The sequence below is a fragment of the Ptiloglossa arizonensis genome, chromosome 1 (assembly GCF_051014685.1).
Source record: "Ptiloglossa arizonensis isolate GNS036 chromosome 1, iyPtiAriz1_principal, whole genome shotgun sequence".
Taxonomy (NCBI): Eukaryota; Metazoa; Arthropoda; class Insecta; order Hymenoptera; family Colletidae; genus Ptiloglossa; species Ptiloglossa arizonensis.
In genome coordinates, this window is record NC_135048.1 from 13,854,865 (window position 1) to 13,874,062 (window position 19,198).

The 19,198-nt window shown below is 34.8% G+C and overlaps 2 protein-coding genes across 7 annotated transcripts; one reads left to right on the forward strand and one right to left on the reverse strand.

Annotated features, from left to right (window-relative positions):
* Positions 1–553: 553 nt before the first annotated feature.
* Osbp (oxysterol binding protein) lies at positions 554–16,909 on the reverse strand. Of its 6 annotated transcripts, none has more exons than XM_076321319.1 (12): positions 16,685–16,909; positions 15,219–15,380; positions 13,197–13,262; positions 10,420–10,625; positions 7,174–7,427; positions 6,436–6,628; positions 4,649–4,926; positions 4,204–4,439; positions 3,833–4,109; positions 3,310–3,689; positions 3,007–3,227; positions 554–2,898 (listed from the first exon to the last, which is right to left on the reverse strand). In XM_076321319.1, exons 1-12 carry the CDS (start codon positions 16,726–16,728, stop codon positions 2,756–2,758), a joined length of 2,460 nt encoding a protein of 819 aa, XP_076177434.1. In that variant the 5' UTR covers positions 16,729–16,909; the 3' UTR covers positions 554–2,755. The 6 variants fall into 6 exon arrangements, with proteins under 6 accessions (XP_076177434.1, XP_076177443.1, XP_076177447.1 ...); XM_076321328.1 differs by having other exon boundaries at positions 7,174–7,424; positions 16,685–16,908; XM_076321332.1 differs by lacking the exon at positions 16,685–16,909 and adding an exon at positions 15,653–15,800.
* On the forward strand, positions 11,108–12,719 carry LOC143151890 (uncharacterized). Its single transcript, XM_076321381.1, has 2 exons — positions 11,108–11,980; positions 12,053–12,719. Exons 1-2 carry the CDS (start codon positions 11,681–11,683, stop codon positions 12,116–12,118), a joined length of 366 nt encoding a protein of 121 aa, XP_076177496.1. The 5' UTR covers positions 11,108–11,680; the 3' UTR covers positions 12,119–12,719.
* Positions 16,910–19,198: the final 2,289 nt, after the last annotated feature.

The following is a 19,198-nucleotide window of genomic DNA, read 5'->3' on the forward strand; positions in this document are numbered from 1 at the left end:
TAATTGTATATCAGAAACGAAATAACTGTAAAATAATATAAAACGTTCTTTAAAATAATATTTCTGCAATGTTAAGTTTAAAAGTGTGCAGTAAAACGGTAGCAACGAAAATAGCGTATCTATCGCCTTGTTGTGTCGCTGATTACGATAAATAACGAATGCTAGAATATATTTTGCTCGTACGTCATAAAATCGATGACGCGCAATGGCTTGCCGGAACATGGAACTAGAAACAAGAAACATGGAACCGAACAAGAATCATTGACAAAATTGTTACCTACGATAAAATGTTCCACTGATGCTCTTCTTCGAAGATCTTTAATGACAATTTTTTTACGATCGCTGAAAATTTTATTCATCTCTGAATTTTACTCATCCAGGATCGGAAAGGATTAAGTATCGTTTACACAGGGATTTTGCGGGCGTGGTATAAAAATTGAACTGAAAAAATATTCGAAGCTCTATTTTAAAGCGCGCAAAATATCAATTTACGATTTTCAACTGTGGTGAGTGGATCGACCTGTAGGTAGTAATAAATATTTCACGATAAACATTACCCGTTCAAGATCGTTTTTTTAATTTGTTACAATAAATCAATACAATTTGTTCGATGGAACAAAAGGCTACTAGGTTATTTATCGTATAAATAATTGCACCATTTGTGCGACCAACGGGTATTACATAGGAGATGCCGAAAGGCAATCATGTGAATGCTACAAAGATATTTTCGTTTCCTTTTTTTTTTGTAGCGAAGCATTTGTATTTTGTCGTTCCACACGAATAGCTAATGTACAAGCACTATGTAATCCAAATGTCTGTTCTATCCGCATTATCATAATCTCTTTAAATTATTTATTTGTATAGTTAACTTGTATTTATATGTATACAGATATATCCGATTATTATCATCTATTAAAATTATAATACAGCCAAATACTTAATCATAACAATCATTGTAAACATTGGTTGCAAGCTAGGTGTTCCGTTCAATATCGCCCTATACAGACTGGAATTATATAATTGTCAATATACAAACACTATGAACGGAACAACTTTACGATGTGCTCATAAGAGGGATGTACAATGGGTTTTATTAATTATCATATGTACATTTACGGGCATACATACATGCATACATACATACATACATACGTACGTACGCAAATCATTTGCGCTCAATTGCGCGCTTTGTACCTGTGTATGTGTGCGTGTCTACATACTGTAGTTTGGAAAAGGATTTAGTTTGTAACGACTGTTTCAAGTTCTCGAGAGTCCTCCAAAAAGAACAACGTATTACAACTTATGAGCCCTCTGGTGTGACTTTAAATTCTCTTTACATTCTTCTTGCGTTAACATCGATTATACTTTGTAACATTAGCTCGACGGAGTGTATTAGTAATTAGGCTAGTATAGGCAACCAGCCTAAAGTTGTGGAACATTCAGTGTCTACATCTGCACGGAAAATTGCAGAAATTTGGAAGCGTACCCATTACCATCTGTTTATTCTTTCCCATATTTGCACGCTCTACAGTACACACGACTTTCGTATGGATCATTAAACAAGTTGAGACGAATGCCTCAACGCATCGAACTCTCGTTGTTACAAACGCTTATCCGCAGGAACATTTCTTCATAGCGGTTACAGATTGTCGCATCAATGTAACGAATGCCGCCTCTTATCCAATCTTTTTCTTATAAAGGCTAAGACGTGGCAGTCGAGTGAACAGTCTGGCCGCAACACACGTGTAAATGATCAATATGAAAAAAACGCGTCGCCTACCGTATCTATTTTTAAATAATTCAATAAGGCTTTTAGACACATACAACGCGATTACTTCTTATTTTTCTGACTTACTCAGCAATACTATCAAAAATTTTTTCTACGTTTTGTTTTTTAATTAATTTAAATATTTCCAGCATCGCATCAAGCATTGAAAATACATCTTTAATAGTCTATGTAAGTACTTGTCGCGATGGATACGTAATAACCATTGTATCAGATAGCTATAGTAATTTCTCGAAATTGGTGTTTACGATCGATCTCGTCAAAACTTACAGTCAGTACCGTTTCTATAAAAAAAATTCGGTTACGTCTAAATTCGTTTGAAAACAAATTATGAATACTGTATTAGCATTAAGTGGATTCTTGTGATTGACTTGCTTATTTACTCCCAGTTAATTGTGATTTTGATCACCACCGATGCATTTGTCATAAAAATTATTGATCTTATTGCTATCTCAGTTTTAAACTGAAGTAACAAAAACTCTTGCGATTTATTTGCTTATTAATAGTATCTGGATTTCTTTGCGAATGTATTATTAAATATGTTCAACCTAGCGGCGGAGCCTAATGACATGTACAGAAAATTGTTAAGTCTATACAAAAGTTGTATGCAAAAGCATTAATTGGGCCATGTGGACTGAACATAGTAATGTTCTGGTTGTTTAGAAAAAGTAGGTAAATGAGGGAGATGCAGTGATAATATAGACAGAAGGATATGTAGAACAGGGGCGATGATATACTACGAAACGCTTATCTTATGTGTCAGAATGCCAACTTTGACCAGTTCATTGGAAGAAGTACTGTCTAAACCATGTCCCCTAACAGTCCCACTATCACGCCGGCATTTCTCAGAAGCAATGATCTTCACGAAAGTGATTTCTAATATCGACTATCTGCACTTGAAACAAATCCAAACATTTCTGCACTGTATATTGGCGGTCACATGATTAATTGATACAATTATATAATAAGCTAAAATATATCTGGGCACCGCGACCAATCACCTTTACTCTTACACTTCCAATATTCGCCACCATATACGTAGCATAAACTGTCTGTGTACGGATCCTGTTCTTTTTTGAACCATTGTGGTTCATAAGCTTCGTATGGTAAACCTAATATTAATTGAAACATTTAGTGGTGCTTTTTTTAAAACATCAGAATATATTATATAACTATGTTAATCTACTTTTTAAACTATTATAAAAAATATTTGATAATACCTTGAGTAGCTGCTTTCTCAGCTTCGTGTTCTCGAGCGCGTCGAACAAGTCTCTGTTTCTCCTCTAACCGAAGCTTTTCCGCATTTGCTTCATCCCACTGACCATTTTCCATTAATCTTTGATCAGGCCTAAATCGGGAATCTGTAGGCGCTATTCCTTCTTCAGGCTCGTTAAGTTGACAAGCTAGTTCCGTAAAATTGTAATACTTATATGAGTCTTCACTGTAAAAACAAATAAACATAATTTTGATATTAATATTATGATTTATTTTCAATATAAGTCGTTATTTTATTAAATACTTACGCCGGCATACGACGCTTCCAAGCGAGTATATAAGGCCCTGTTTTATATACTTGATTGTCTAGTGTACCAGACGTACTAATCACAGGAGCAATTTCTATCTTTGTGTCCCATGTACCTTGTACTACCCATTTTACTTCATTATTTGAATTCATAACTATTCCCTTCACTTTACGTTGACTATCCCTTGAGAAATACGAATACGGTGTGTACTTCAAATGGCACTTTATACCTTCTTTATGATTCACAATGTCTGTGTCACCACTTTGATCAACCCATAATTTTCCTACTATAATGTTGTGAACAGTGGTTGTGACTTTTCGCCATGTATAGTGTTGCATACCACCCTCCATTTCAAGGTGAGCAGTTCCTAATGGTATTACCTACATTGACATATAAATGGTTAAATATATATTTTATTATTTTTATATTATATTTTATTATATTGTTATTATTTTGCAATGTGTGAAATTATGAGAAATTCATTGAATGTTAAGAACAAAATGTTGTAAGTTATAAAATTTACTTGAAGATATTTTCCACGGAATTTAGACGCCATGGTAAATTCTTGCCAACAACGCCACTTTCGTCCCTCGCAATGCTGCGCTAGCATCGGTGGATGATGAGACACTTGCTCTGAAATTGCTCGCCATCCTAAATCATCAACACGATCACATTCAAACGTTTCACCTAATAATGGATTGAAAGGTTTGCCAGTTCTGGAAGCAGTTGTGGAATAGCTGGATATAGTAAATGCAGCAACATAAGCCATTTGCTCATAGCTATCTGTACACTCTGCTGCCCTATTTTAAATTTAACCAAATATAGTTTTTTTTCTTCTAAATAAAATTATGTATATGTATATAACAATTTAATAAGAATTAAAATTAAACATACCTGTCAAGAATATCTGCATATTCATAATCTTCTGTAAGCCGTTGAAGCATACTAAGTGGCTCAGAAAAATTAACAGGCATTGGAATTTTTGATAAATCTTTACCGATGCAATTTTTCATGATACTCCATAAATTTAACGGATAATTTGGTTTTTCAGGTACCCTAGTTCTTCGCTTTTTTTTAGAACCTGTCACCCCGGAGCTGCCACTGCTGCCATTATTGGTTTGCCAAGTTGTCTATTATAAAGTATCGAATGTAAACACAATATTATCAAAGACAAAACATACTTTTGGTACTACTAAACTCAGGATATACAGAATACACTGAACAATTGATATTGTAGTATTATAAGTAACAAGCATAATTCACATATTACTCATAGATAAATCCATCCTGTATAAGCATCCTTTGTTTAATGATTAAAGAATAAGCAATATCTACTTACATTGTCCAGATTGTCAGTATTTTCAACAGCGGTGGATGATTGTACTACAGTGGAATCGGTCACAATAAGAAAGTTGTTTGAACCGGCATTATCTGATATAGGCAAAGTTGTTTGATCTCCTTCTGAACTAGAGCCATCATCACTACCCTGAGAATCAGTTCGATCTCTAGCATTGCTTGTAGCAGGAATACTTAATGTGAAAGTGTCTGATTCCTGTGCATCATAAAATTCTACATTATCCTCTTCGTCTTCTGATGGAGAAGTTGTAGCTGCTGTATCTGTAACAACAAACAATTTTATTTACTTTAGTCTATCAATTAATCAAATCAGAAACTGATCGCGCGCGCACACACGTGTAAAATAAACGAAATTAAAGCTGACCAAGGGAAGAGTTATTTAATTACAACCTTGCAATGAAGTTCAGAATTCAAAATGGAGAAAACCTTCACGTGCTGTGAGTCACTTTGGCCGCTAAGATTAACGATAAAATACGAATACGTGACACACAAACCACCGCAGATATTATCAATACCGTTACGCAATGAAAATAGCGATTTCGCGCCAATAAGGAAATATAACATAATGGGACGAAACGTAAGCCAAATTCGCCTATTTAATCACTGAATATCTCGAATTTATCATTTCACTTTGCTTCTCTATAAGTACATCGTTTAATTCCTCCCCTTCTTACGATTAATCACAGCACTCCCCTTTCTAACCGATTAAATTGTGGTGATGATAACTGCTATCGTTAAATGGTGTTTGTCATTTACCCCCCCAATCTCGGTCCACACCTGCAGTATCAATCAAAGTAACGGATGACAAATTGTTAAAGGTGCTCGTACAAAAACGAAAATTTGTACAGGTATCAATGTATCGCACATCAAGTTATATGTCATATCCCGAAATTGATACGGAGGCTTTCATATATTTGAATCTTGCTAAATCTTAACTGAAGCTGCGAACCGTTAGGATTTAATGACAAGATTTCTTCTCTTTGCCCCGTTTCGTTATCGGTTTAACATCTCCTTCATTAACCCTCTCTCAAACGCAAGCATCGAAATTGCCGATAGCTAACTCAAAATTTATCACATTGAATTTAACGCGGTAGAATCACGGAAGAATTATAGTGTCAGAAAAACTCGCACGGAACAGCGGTTTGCAAGGCCATCTGAGCCTGATTAAGCGCCAAGCTTAGGAGAACGACAGCACATCAGTGTATATGTGTACATCTATCTATCTATCTATGTATGCGTGTATGTGTACATACATGCAAGCGTCAGTATACATCCGTAATATGCTATACAGTCAACTTTGCATGCATAGATCGTGAGCTACTATCAAGTCAGACATCTTTCATATCAAGTAGGGTTTCGCAACTGCCATCTGGTTAAAGAGCGGCAAAGCACATAAAGGCGCGAAAGTTCAAACGCACGTGCCACAGGAAAGCGTATAAAACGTGCCTTGTGAAATAAAATATGCGGCTGTGCATTATCGTGTCATAAATACAGTACCCATCACCCATGAATTTTGCGAACCAACTGGCAGCAGGCATACGCACGTGATGATGTATTTTACATACATTTTTCATTAAAAGCGGATCATTGTTACAAAATTGTAGACAATGTACAAAGTAAAAAGCTCAGCACAGCATAAACAATGAACAAATACTGAGGTACGTATTTCTTTGACGTTACCGTATGTAAGAGCACGTAACGTTGCTTTGAAATATCAATTACGGTACTAGTCGTATTAAAGGAAAAAGAGAATGTTTTAAATTAAATTACGCGAAGATCTGTGACCCCCTGCTGGAGCCGCTGAGGGAATGGCATGCTGTGCAGCCTCTTCTAGGTGGGAATGCTGCCTTGCCAGTTGTTCAACCATTTTCTCTATCCGCACCTTCTGATCCCGCTCGTGCTGTAGCATCTTCTTCCACTTCGGTTCTTGCTGCTGGGCTAACTGCAAATACTCATTGCTCGTCTGAAATCACAACATGTTCTATTTTCTACGCGACTGTTACCTTCATCGTCTATCTGCAATGTATTATTAAATGCAGCAGCATTATAAGAACAGATTATGAGAAGTTTACAAAGTAAAGATGCATACTATTCATCTATATTGGACCTGTCTATGAATAGAACATGGTCCATTCATGCAGAAATTAGAATACAATGTAGAGTATTTCAATTACTCTATCGCTTTGCTGTGCGTAAGAGGATTAGTAACTTAATTGAGTTTAAGATTTAAATCATGGTGAACTCCTCTGCTATGGCTCAGTTTAGTCACACAAACAACATTTGCTACAGTCACTATACAAATAGTTACAAACCAATAGCATTATAAACTGAATTATTGGACCATAATAGACCAGGATTCTCTATTAGTCTTTGCGATTGTCCTTTGTATACGGCAAACATCCTGTGGCAAATCGCTGCAATGTTTTCCGCAGCAAAAGGGTTCGTTATACCTTGCTTGACAGAAATTTTCATCCGTAAATTAGTATTAACGAGAGTCTTTCAACTTACGTTAACCATAGCACCGGCCGCGATACGAAAAAGTGTGGCCCGTTCGCTAACTGTTTTTATTTTTGCCGCTAATTCTGGTGATGGAGATTCAAGTGATTCAAGGTCGTTTAAAGCACGCTGAAGCATAGCTCCTTTCTTGTTTATTAAATCGTTGCATGCCTGCAAGTCTTCCAAGCGTTTGGACAAGTCTTTTATCACGGATACTTGTTCTGTCTTTTGACTGTCATTATCTTGAAACTCCTCCTCCTCTTCTTCTAGAACAAAGTGTACTTTACATAATGTAGCTGTTTTAACGTTATCCGTAATTATATACTAGAAATGCTTTTAATGGCAAATATAGGCACCGTTCGTAGCAATTGAATTCTTTAGAGTGAGTATAATATAGAAAGGAAATTTGAGTCGAGCAATTATTATTAATTCCTCGAACTATGAAAGCTGTACAATGATCGACAGCGTAACCGTGACTCGATCTTACATCAACGCATTCGTGTTGGTAAAACGAACGATCAAGTGAACCGAGTCCATCTGTATTGTATTATGACATATAGATCGATGCAGATAATGTAAGATCGGAGGAACACGTCGAACAATAACGAATTTTCGTTAATTTATTAAACAAAGTATCTAATCCGATTTAAGAAGCATCGATACGTAAAAAGATAAATTTAAATGCAACTGTATTTAACATATACCGTGTTTCCTTTCTTCGTTTCATTTATCACGGTGACTTCCTTGTGCGTTATCTTTTATCAGAACACTCAATTTGCACGGTAATCGAAAGAGTGAAGCATGAAAAAATATTTAATTTTATGATCGTACAGAAAGATCAATACACTAAGAACCTTAACAGACCGAGATGCTAAGATAACTTTCGAGATCCGTTTTAAAAAATCAAAGTAACTTCGAGGTGTACGGCTATTGTTAATTATCTCTTGACAGCTGCTGACGTAGCGCTATTATATTTTTTAATGAGTTAAAATTGACATACAATACGGAGTACGTAAAGTGTCGTCGCGAAAACTCATTCTGCGTAAAAATTCGAATAGAAAGAAACGAATTCTATGAAGTTTGTTACCAAAAAGAAGTCGTAATCTGTGACTAAGGATAATTCGATCTGTTATTTAATTGTATTTCGTTCATATAGATCATTGACTACTGTGTGAAAAAATGTATTGACTCTCAACGATATACAGTCCGCGGCAGAAAGATAGTTTCGCTAATTTTCGTTTATATAATATAAATAATTATATTAATATAATTATTTCTCATGTATGTAATCGCGATATTATTTAACAGAAAGAATGTACTTTTAGATTTTACGAAACATCAATATTTAAGTTGCATTCTCTTTATTTTAATATATGTACATTTACTATGAATTCTTGTTAAAAAATTCAATCTGGAACGTTATCGTACAATTTTTTAATAGTATCATTCTGTTCAATATTTCTCTAACATTCTTCAATTGCGATTTTTAATTCATTTATCGATAAAATTTGCCTGTTATTCTTATAATTGCTTCTTAAGTGAAGTTCCCAGAAGTTCTGCATTATATTCATGTCGAGTGACCGAGCTTATTTCGTGATCTTCGAACCACTGATCGATTATGCGAGTAGTATGAATGCGTGCATTGTCTTATTGAAATATGAATTTCAAAAAATTATAATTTTACTTCATTATGGGTGTATTTCTACGTTATAACGTTTAGTTTACTGTTTCGAAATGTATGTTCAGTTCCATAAAAATGATATTTTCGGACAAAAGAAATTTAATCTACAATGTCCAAAATGGCTTCTCATATTACTACCATGATTTAAAAAAGGAAAAAAGAATTTAATTTTTATGAGAAAAAAAAAAAAATTAGACAATAAAGTAATAATAATAGCAATCTTTTTAGACACTAAAGTAAATTCTATAATGTATAAAAACATGCTTTATGAATTAAAATCACAATTTTTTCAAATGGCTAGAGTCGATGACTTTACATTTCAACAGGACATCGAATGATTCATACTGCTCGCATAATTGATCAGTGGTTCAAAGATTAAGAAATAAGGAAATTAAGCTTGTCATCTCGATCACCCTAAATGAATACAATCGAGAAACAGACGATTTTCATCGATAAATGAATTATAAATATTATTAAAATATTGTACGATAGCACAACGAATTGACTTTTTTCGTCAATTAGACTGTTATATTAATAAGGCAATGCAACTTTAATATCAATAATTACATTAATTATTTCATACCAATCTATCTTTGTGTGTCTTTCAACGAGACTCGTATTTGTATAACATTCTTTGTAAATCGTAAAATCTAAAGACATATTGTTTCTGTTAAATAACACCGCGATTGTAATCATAAGTAATAACTATGTGATGATTCAGTAGCGTGGAATAAATAAAAATGAGCGAACCTATCTTTTTGTCGCGGACTATACTTCTTATAAGAGTTGCTGTGGGCAATTGCCTTTAATGCTATGCTATACAGTCTGCAAAGTGTTAATAGGTTCATTGCTGAAGTTAAGAATTGATTCTTGCTGAGAAATCGCACCCATTACGATATCAGGAAAGAAAGAATCAGTCACATGGTTCTTTGAACCAGAATTAAGCATTGTTCGATAAAAGATTTGTCCTGAACTATTTATTTATTCGCCATTGATATTCTATGAATGAAATATAAGCAATGTTGTCTCGATCCAGGACTCAAATTCTTTTTTTTTCTTGTTAGAACAGTTCTCCACCAATGGGACCAGTTCTCTGCCAAGATTACTCCCAGATGTATTCTAAAAGTATTTAATTGTTTACAAATAATATCACTATTCACCCGAGTGTTATTTACTATTTCACGCGAATATGCCTAACTCTGTCATGGTCCAAGTGTCGATCTCACAATCTTTCTTGTTTTAGATTCATCGATTGAATTGGTTTGAATTGATCTATCAATTGAGCCGACCATGCAATACGTGGACGTTCCCTTGAGAAATTTGATTACATACGAGCAAACTGGCTATCTACTCGAGTATTTACTAATTACTATTTAAAGTTAAACACGCTCAACTGTCGAAACTCCTACGTTCATTTTTTTTTTCTTTTTTAGATTCCTGCTTCTCATCAATCGTATCGATTACGCCGTATTCACCTTCCCTCTGATGCTAATTTTCAAGCGATTAGTTCCAATAAAGGTAGATAAAAAAAAAAAAAAAGAAAAAAAAAAGAAAAATAATGCTTTTGTCATACAAACCAGATTCCATGGCTTGAATGGCCTTGGCCTTCGCTAACTCGAGAGCCGTGACCCACTGTTGGCGTTCTACCTCCGTCGCTGCCTTGATATGGAAGGTTTGCGTACCACCGTTGCTCACAATAAACGTGCAAGCGTCCACGGTGTGTATTAAGGCCCCGTGCAAGGATATCATGCCGCGGCACGTGTGACACATCTCCGCAGGATTTCTAAACAGAGAAAATGAAACGCGACAGTTCCGCGGACAGATCCCTCAGCCGCTGGAAAACCGTATGACACAGAGAAAGACAGACGTGAGTTTGCAATAAGTCGCTTGCTACGTTCACAAGTCGGAGATTTATTCAAGCCAAAGAAACAGCTTCCGATTCGCCCAGAGAATAATGTACACACATGTTACCGTGAAAGAGTTACTAAAAATCAGATCGTCGGTGATACCATACACCGATCCTCGAACATCGATACTAACGGGTTCATCGTTTACCACTGGTGAGACGTATCTTGCCCAGGTCTGGAGCTGGCCTATTATCGTGATTTTACAAAATCACGGCTAATTGTACGAAAAGACGGACCAATTTACCAGCAATTTCGCAAAATTGCCCCGGAGACTTTATACGATCACCGAACGGGGAATACTTTCACCGTAACATATATACAGGATGTAAATAAACTACAAGTAAAAAAATTCGGGGACTGATCTCGCTCGATTATCGACCGGGAAACTATCTAAAGCTGAACATCCCTGAGATTGTATTATTGAAGTCGGATGAAATTTAATTAACCGCTCAAAATTACAGAAGCCTTTTATATTTCGGAGACAATAAGCGCAAACTTGAAAGCACACGCCCTCTGGGTTCACGTAGTACAAGGGGCGGGACGTACCGGCGAGAGACAGAGTGTTGGAGGGGGGACTGTTAAACGATACAGTGGGGATAACTACCTGAGTGGCCTTGAGCGGCCAATTGACTGTCTTTGATCCGACCAATTTCATTGATACTTTTTTCTTTCAGTGGCATCAATCCCCGATTGCTTGTACCTAGAGTTTCTTTGCACCCTGTGCATCGTAACGACTAAATGAATACGGTAGTCTGCGTTAATCTGTGACACCGTTGGTGTATATGCATTAGAGCGCAGGAAACGAAGTGTAAAATATTAGCGGAATCAATTACTCTTTTAAGCAAGTCCCATTACCATTATTATTCGACACGCCACCGCTCTTACGCGATCTACACTCAAAGGGTATCCATATACAATTTCGTGCGTAGAAATGACTAAAAACAAAACAAAAAAAAAAAAAAACAAAAAAAAAAAAGAAAACAGAGAGAAACAGAAACAATGCTCGAGTGTCTGCCTGATGATCGAGAAAAGGGGGACAGATAGCTCGCGGATCATGAACATGCACTTGAGGGTCGATGGAATTAAATCTAACACGCAAGGGATCGAGAACTTCGTATCTCTGCGAAAGGAACAATTCATGGTCATGCTAACGCGGTCAGAAATTATTATTGCATATTGTTCTCCAATTGCCGACTGTCTGATTCGCAAAATTATTCGTATTGCACGATCGGTAAGTATTTCTCAATGCGTTTCCTCAGTAAAATGTATGTATGTGTGTATTTTAAGTTTCGACCGATTGCAGAAAATTTACGGGATCTCTTGGAGGACAGGTGTGAAACACAGTACCAAACAAAAACGGTGCAAATAAATGAGACATCGACGAAGGACACGGTTCGAAACGGTTCGTCGAGTTTGAAAATGACCGAGAACGAATAGAAAGCGTGAACATATTTTATTTTGCCGATCGGTTAAATATCGATCTGTGCACGACGTGGACACGATCGAATGAAAATGACTTTGACACAATATTACATGTAACATAAATCGTATCGTATCGAACCATTGTGCAGTGCATTTCAAAAGGTTGTTGCTTTTACTAACCCGCGGTTCGAAAAGTGCGATAAAAATTAATTACGAGATACTGTATATCTACTCTATTCCATTTTTTTTATCAGTGTGGAAGAGCAATTTCGTTTTCAGTTTTCAAGGTGACATTGTATCCTTTTACACGATTATTGAATTCTACACGGTTTGTTTCGTCGAAACTCAAGGTCACCTTGAGAAACCGAAAGCGAGAAAAATTGACAACTAAAGTCAAAGGATAAACAAAGTCTCTGTTGACACTGGGTTACCTATTGCTACTATAATTAATTCTTGGAACATTACCAACCGGCGAGTAAAAGCTTTAGACCCCAAAAATCTTCAGGATACATCCTGAACGTAACTGGAACTAACAACAAAATCAAGCAGTGTCCAATATTACGCGTAACACGGATATATATATATATATATATATATAAAACACTATATCTATATATATATATATATATATATGCACGTGTGTATGTACATATAAAAAACATAAAATAATATAAAATGTTACGTTCTCCTTCTTCTCTTCGGCGTAACTGGCGGTAAAATTTAACGAAGATAAACAATATTCGGAGTCGGATGGGAAGGTATCGTTTATAAATATTAGAGATACAACACCGATGGCGAGATAAAAGAAGTGGGTAAGGAAGCAAGTCAAAATTATTAGGAACATTGACGATATTGTATTAATAATGTAGCACTAATGTTTACGTATATATAAGTAATATGGTAGGCAAGGACTATATAAATGAAATGAGAATGAAACTCCAACATCGTCTTTGTCTGTTTAATTACAAGTTTGATTTAGAGAAGAGTCAGGATATTTCGGCTTTTTTTTCGAGAATGTTACTTACTCGGAGGCTCTGCCAGCCTTCCGCTTGCGTCGTGTTGATATCTTTGGCCCCCCTGTTGGTTCAGCCCTAAACAATCCATAAAACAAATAGACCCCGTTCACATTGTGTAATACTGTAGCAAAGTGGTATTTTACTTTCGTTGAAAGAAAAAAGTTTCTTTCTCACTTTCTTGTTCGGCCCTACGCGGATTCTCCTGAGGCCACGTTTGCCGTCAGATCGGATATACAATTTTCTTTCTCTTTTTCTTAATAGCCGTTGATCTACCACGCTATCTCTCTCTCTCTCTCTTTTTCTCTCTCTTCGAACTGCAACGGTGCAACACCACCGCGTTCGTGCGTTGCGTGTACACATTTTTGTGCGAGAAGCCTTCTTGACGTTCACGTTTTAGGCGTGAAAATCAAAATTCGCAGAACATTCTGTAATTTCTTTTTGTTTTTTTTTTTGCGATTTGGAAAAGCATTGCAAACTCAAATCACACAAGTGTGCCAAGCGGAAAATCAAAAAGAAGATCGAGGCAATTGCGTGTTGTCAGGGAACGCGGATGTTCTAAATATAAAGAAACGGAATAGTGGAATTTCCTCGCGTATATGTATAATATAACCACGCGTATTTGTCAGAGCGTGTATCGCCTGCATCCACGATCGATAATTACTATCGTGGGAGTGCGATCTTTTTTCACGAGATTGATCGAGAACTATATTGTACGCGATAAATGATTTCCGAGCAGTATTTCATGGCTCTTTCGTGGCAAAGTATAACGAAGCTAACATTATAAATAATCCAACGAAAAAGTCTTACACCGTGTTTGAAAAGAATAGAAGGCAAATATGCAATAAATCTTCTCTGATGCGTGTGATAAATGTAAGCGAGTTATATATACAAAAATACGCTGCTCTTCATGACCGATGTTCTCAGATGCTTTAAAATATTTCAACGCGAATTTTAAGAGGTATTAGAATTTCACGATTCACGTTCTGCAGCATATACATGCTCAGGATGTTAACTCGGACTAAAATGGAGAAGTATGAAATATGCAAACATGAGTCTCCGATGAAACTATGATTAGATTCCGTTAAGAATATTTGGACAAACTGTAACGATCACAGTATGCACAACCGAGCCTGTACTGGCTGCTTATATACATGCACTTTTAAACTGTTAAATGTTTAGTACGGTACTTTACGTATTATACTCTCTATATAAATTGTTTAGGGCACTGACAGAATCATAAATACTATTCGTCGCTATATTAAATACACGATACAAAACTGTTCTCTATGTTTTTTCAATGTCTTAATCTACCTTCCTATTATCTACGATGCGTATTTAATGATGTTTATGCTATGCTTGAATGCAAATACAAAATTTGTATATTATGCTATACAAGAATGTATACACAGATTCGCATTTAGTATCGATTCGTAAGAAGTTGTAACGCTCTATATCGTATCTATTAGATTTGGATTAATAATTGAATTGTCAATGTAATTTTCAGAACACAGAGGAAATTAAATGTAAAATTGCGAAAAAGCTAAGTTACGTGTCTAAGTAAGTTAAATTAATATAATATACATAAATGAAAGCTAGTTTCATTGGAAATATGCTTTTCTTCGGTTTTATCTCAAGTAAAATATTATAGACAAAAGTCAATGTTACTATGTAGTTATCTACCAGATGGACAATAAAGGTTATACCTACAAAGTTTTAATATTGTTTCTCTTCAAATTACATTTCAATAGAAAACCAACATAAAGTTATCATTTTATAAAACAGTAGATACATTGAAAGCATAAGAATTGACACCAGACTTCAGAAAGGGAACAACTCCATATCATGTTTAAACTTTCCAATGATTGTTATTGTTGTACTGTTGCAAAAAACCAACAGAATTACGGGATAAAAACCGGCGCAAAGTGACATTTGAAAAATATGAGAACTGATCGCATCGGTTTTTAGTATGACTTTATACGTGGCTAAAGGTGAAGTAATTAACATGAAGCGTACTGACACGTAGGAAACTACCTGTAATACGACAGTAGGCCATTTGACAGGACGAACCATCTTCGTTGGTAACCTTTTAAATAATTAGTCCATTTAAATAGCCAGCCTTTCATCTCCTGTGTACCATGCTGAGCCTTCGGGTCCCCCATTTTACAATATGTTGCGTGCTCACACGCGTTTCTCCTGAAATTACAATGCACTCGAATATCTGCATACACATCACCCGTGTCGTACGGCCACCATTTTGATATTTCTCTGGCCCACGGACTTGTTCGCTCTTAGATCGAAATTCTACTTATACACGCTGTTCGTCAGTTCGAAATACACCAGCAGCGATACCAACAGACTCGAAAACACGTCTTAAAAGCACAATATTCAAAAATGGTACAGATCCTCTTTTCACACAGCGTGATTACCCGCCACGTTCTTCTGTGACGACGCCTAACCTTTATTACCGAGTCATCTATACAGGGTGTCGCAAAGTATACAATATACACGATTCCTTAAAAAAATAAATAAATAAGAATGTAGAATTAAATTTTGTCGTGCAAACTTTGTTTTCGAGAAAATCAAGTTCAAAAAGACATATGACACGCGCACGTTCGACTAGTAATCTTACAAGTGTGACTTCGCTTATCATTGTCATGATACTTACGTTATAGTTACAGATTAATGGTTTTCAGGAAAACGTAACTTATTATTTCAATACTTTTTCGTAATTATAAATTAATGCTATATTACATCCAAACATGATTCATTAAATCAGTTTGATTACATGCATACACAACGTATATATTTTCAAAGTCATTTTTCATAAAATCAAGGTTTGTAAAAACGTATTGTATTGTATTATATTGTATTGTGTTGTATTGTATTATATTGTATTGTATGTACATGTTTTTCATTTGTTTTTCTTCCGAGAGAATAAAATTATATATCGATTTGTAATTCGTGTTTAGGTACATCCTGCATAATACTCGTAATCATCTGTGAACACCAACACGTACAAATTTGATTACTGGTAATCTATGATTTTGCAGATTGTTCGTCGGTTTTATTCTTCTGTTTTCCTCTGTATCCTCGCGTACGAATCAACTTCGATAAAAAATAAGTAGAAGAAAGCAATAATCGATAGTTTCGATAAGGTAGGATCTTGTGCGGAAAGTTTCGAGATTCAAATTATAATGAAATTCTTCAAACACGTAACATATGCTGACTTTTTTGTTTATACATAGTTTAAATCGTAAAGGACAAAAGTATAATTTGACGAAATATATTTTTGTGATAACAAATGAAATTGTATAATGTTGCTGTTTTACTTGTTGCAAATTCCATTGATGTAATACTAAAGTAGCATTAGTTATAAGTATCACGATCCTACTAAGACAATGTGATCACAAAACTAATGATAAATTTAATATCATTATTTAAAACCAATGTGGACGCATCTATCACGTTGCCGGAGGATTAGGAAAATTATTACGTACTTCTTGAAACGAACACGCCAACGAAAATATGCCCGTTCTGTCATTTGGCAAAATGTGTATACGGTCTGCTCGAATGAATCGTTCCGCTTGAGAGAGATGTCATGAAGAAAAAGCACTCGCCACACTCTTCGATTAGATGCTTGATACTGACCATTATCTTCAAACCGAACCAAGCTCTTAATTTATCTGAGCAGTTCGCACAACGTAGGAACTACTCGAGTGTCTCTTTATTCTACTGTACAAAGAATATGTTACGAATTTCGATGTATTAATAGTTATGTAGTCAGATCACGTGCTTATAATATACGTATACAAAGCCCAGAAACACGAATCTCAAGATTAGTTGCGTGTATTAGTTGTTTGATTAAGATAATTTAATATCCCTTATTTCGATAAGAGGATTTAGTAAAGGAAGCTATGAGAAAGGTGGAGTTCAACGTTAGACTACTTTATCGATTACTGGGGAATGAATCTCAACGTTACCGACATAGCATTGCCACTTGAGTCAATTGGTACTGATATAAAAACACAATTAAATTTGAATTCTAAAATTAAAACCAAAGATTAGATACATATTAACTTCTTTAATGTTTTTAATTTCAATAAAAGACTGATTGCTTGGTCTTACAGCAACCGTACTTAATCGGTTACCCGTTTTATTTTTTCATTCTTATAGAAGTTTCCTTATTTCAACATATTACAACGAATCAAGAAGATTTATAGAAAAAAGGTAACATATTCTTAATCGTTTACTTAACTTCTCATTATTCCTAAAAATTGATTCCTAGAGTATATCTGGAATCAATCTGTAGCTAAATGTATCCTCGAAAGAAGCGCTTATATAGTAAGTTGTGACATTGCATGAAAATAATTTATGATAAGATATTTGGTTTAATTGTTTATTGTTTTTTGTTTGTTATCATTATAATTAAATATTTTGTTTAATTAATTCACTTTTATAAATTTGTTTTTCTTTGATAGGGATTTCCTTGAACGTATAAGATTTAGCATTCCTTGATAATGTAAATTAAAAAATTTGTTTACTCTTTACTTACGTGGTTCGTTAAAAGAATTCATCGAAAAAAAGGGAACTTTTTTAAGGCTAAGTCAGTTTTAAGGCTAACGTGTATAAATCAGTGTGTTTTGTCAATCATTAAATACGTAGCTTATTTTGATTGGCTCGCTCGTTTCTCACCCCGGTCACCTCTGTTATGTAAACAACTGACACCTGTTTCAGAGGCGTTGATCATTTTTTCTTTAATCAGATTTACTAAAAAAAAACGAGACTGACTATAGTTTTTTTTTCAATTTTCTTTCATTTTATTTGCCAAAATAATTACTTGGTAGAATTAAACAAAGAGATCGATAAAACTTTGATTCTATCGATTTTCATTCAAGTCTCCACTCGCAGTAACCTCTTCATGGTAAGATATGGTAATCGGTTACGAATTTAGAATAGTTTCTTAAAATATAAAAATAAATATACTATTGTAACATAAAAAACTTTTATAACGCATAGAAATGTATGAAACTTTGTATATTTTAATGAAATGTAAAAATATTTCTTTAATTTTTACATACATAATTCTGAGAAAAGATAGAACTTGGAAAATTATAGTATATTGTTAAGGTCCATAATTGTAACTTTACTCTAACATCTTGCTAAATTATTCCAAATTCCATTTGCTTTCATATCGTTAAAATGGTCCAATTCTCATTTATTTTAATATAAAACTATAAGAATGGATGGAACTTATTGTTAAATATTTTCTAAAATTGACAAAGTTGATAGAACACCGACGAGGTATAGCAACGAGTTTTCTACATTTATGTTTACCGACTTTAGTCGTTAGTTTAATGTGGTTTCCACAGTCAATGCCCATAAACGTAGAGTGCGCTGCAAATCAATAATATTTCATGGGGTCGGTACTTTTAATGTAATACGAACTTCCATAGGTTTACTATATAAGGCTGAGGTTTGTTCTAGACTTCGCGTGTATTGATATTCTATTTAATTTTATCGATGTCGTAAGCTTTTGCTTTCTTTCAATTCTTATTTATTAATAAAGTTAAGATCTAAAACGACGAAGAAATTGAAGGAAAAATTGATAAACGTAGAGATACAAAAAACTAAAATTGAGATCGAAATCAATATCAAAGCTCACGCTAAATCAAAATTGTAATGTGAGAAAGATAAGGGTGCAACAGGTAGCCACAAATAAAAACAAAGAAAGTTCTAAATATAAGAATTTCAACAAATTTTCAAGAAAATCCAAATCATTCGGCAACAATTAAACCGAGCTACCAGACGCTTGCGTCATGTATATGTATACGTATCCATCATTGCATGTACACAAGTGAAGGGACAGTGACAGTATGCTAGGAAGGGACCGAGGACGCGCGCTCTACAAATTGTTATCCTTGAATATTATCTAATTTTATCTTCATATATTTTTATTACATTTATTCGTATACTTTTGTATACTCAATTTTTATTTATACGTTTATACTTGT

Coding starts and splice junctions, on each gene's coding strand:
- LOC143151890 (XM_076321381.1), top strand. CDS start 11,681: ATGACTAAAAACAAAACAAAAAAAAAAAAAAACAAAAAAAAAAAAGAA. Junction 11,981..12,052: donor TTATTCGTATTGCACGATCG/GTAAGTATTTCT, acceptor GACCGATTGCAG/AAAATTTACGGGATCTCTTG.
- Osbp (XM_076321319.1), bottom strand. CDS start 16,728: ATGACAGAACGGGCATATTTTCGTTGGCGTGTTCGTTTCAAGAA. Junction 4,440..4,648: donor ATACTGACAATCTGGACAAT/GTAAGTAGATAT, acceptor ACTTTATAATAG/ACAACTTGGCAAACCAATAA. Junction 3,228..3,309: donor TGGAAGCGTCGTATGCCGGC/GTAAGTATTTAA, acceptor TTGTTTTTACAG/TGAAGACTCATATAAGTATT.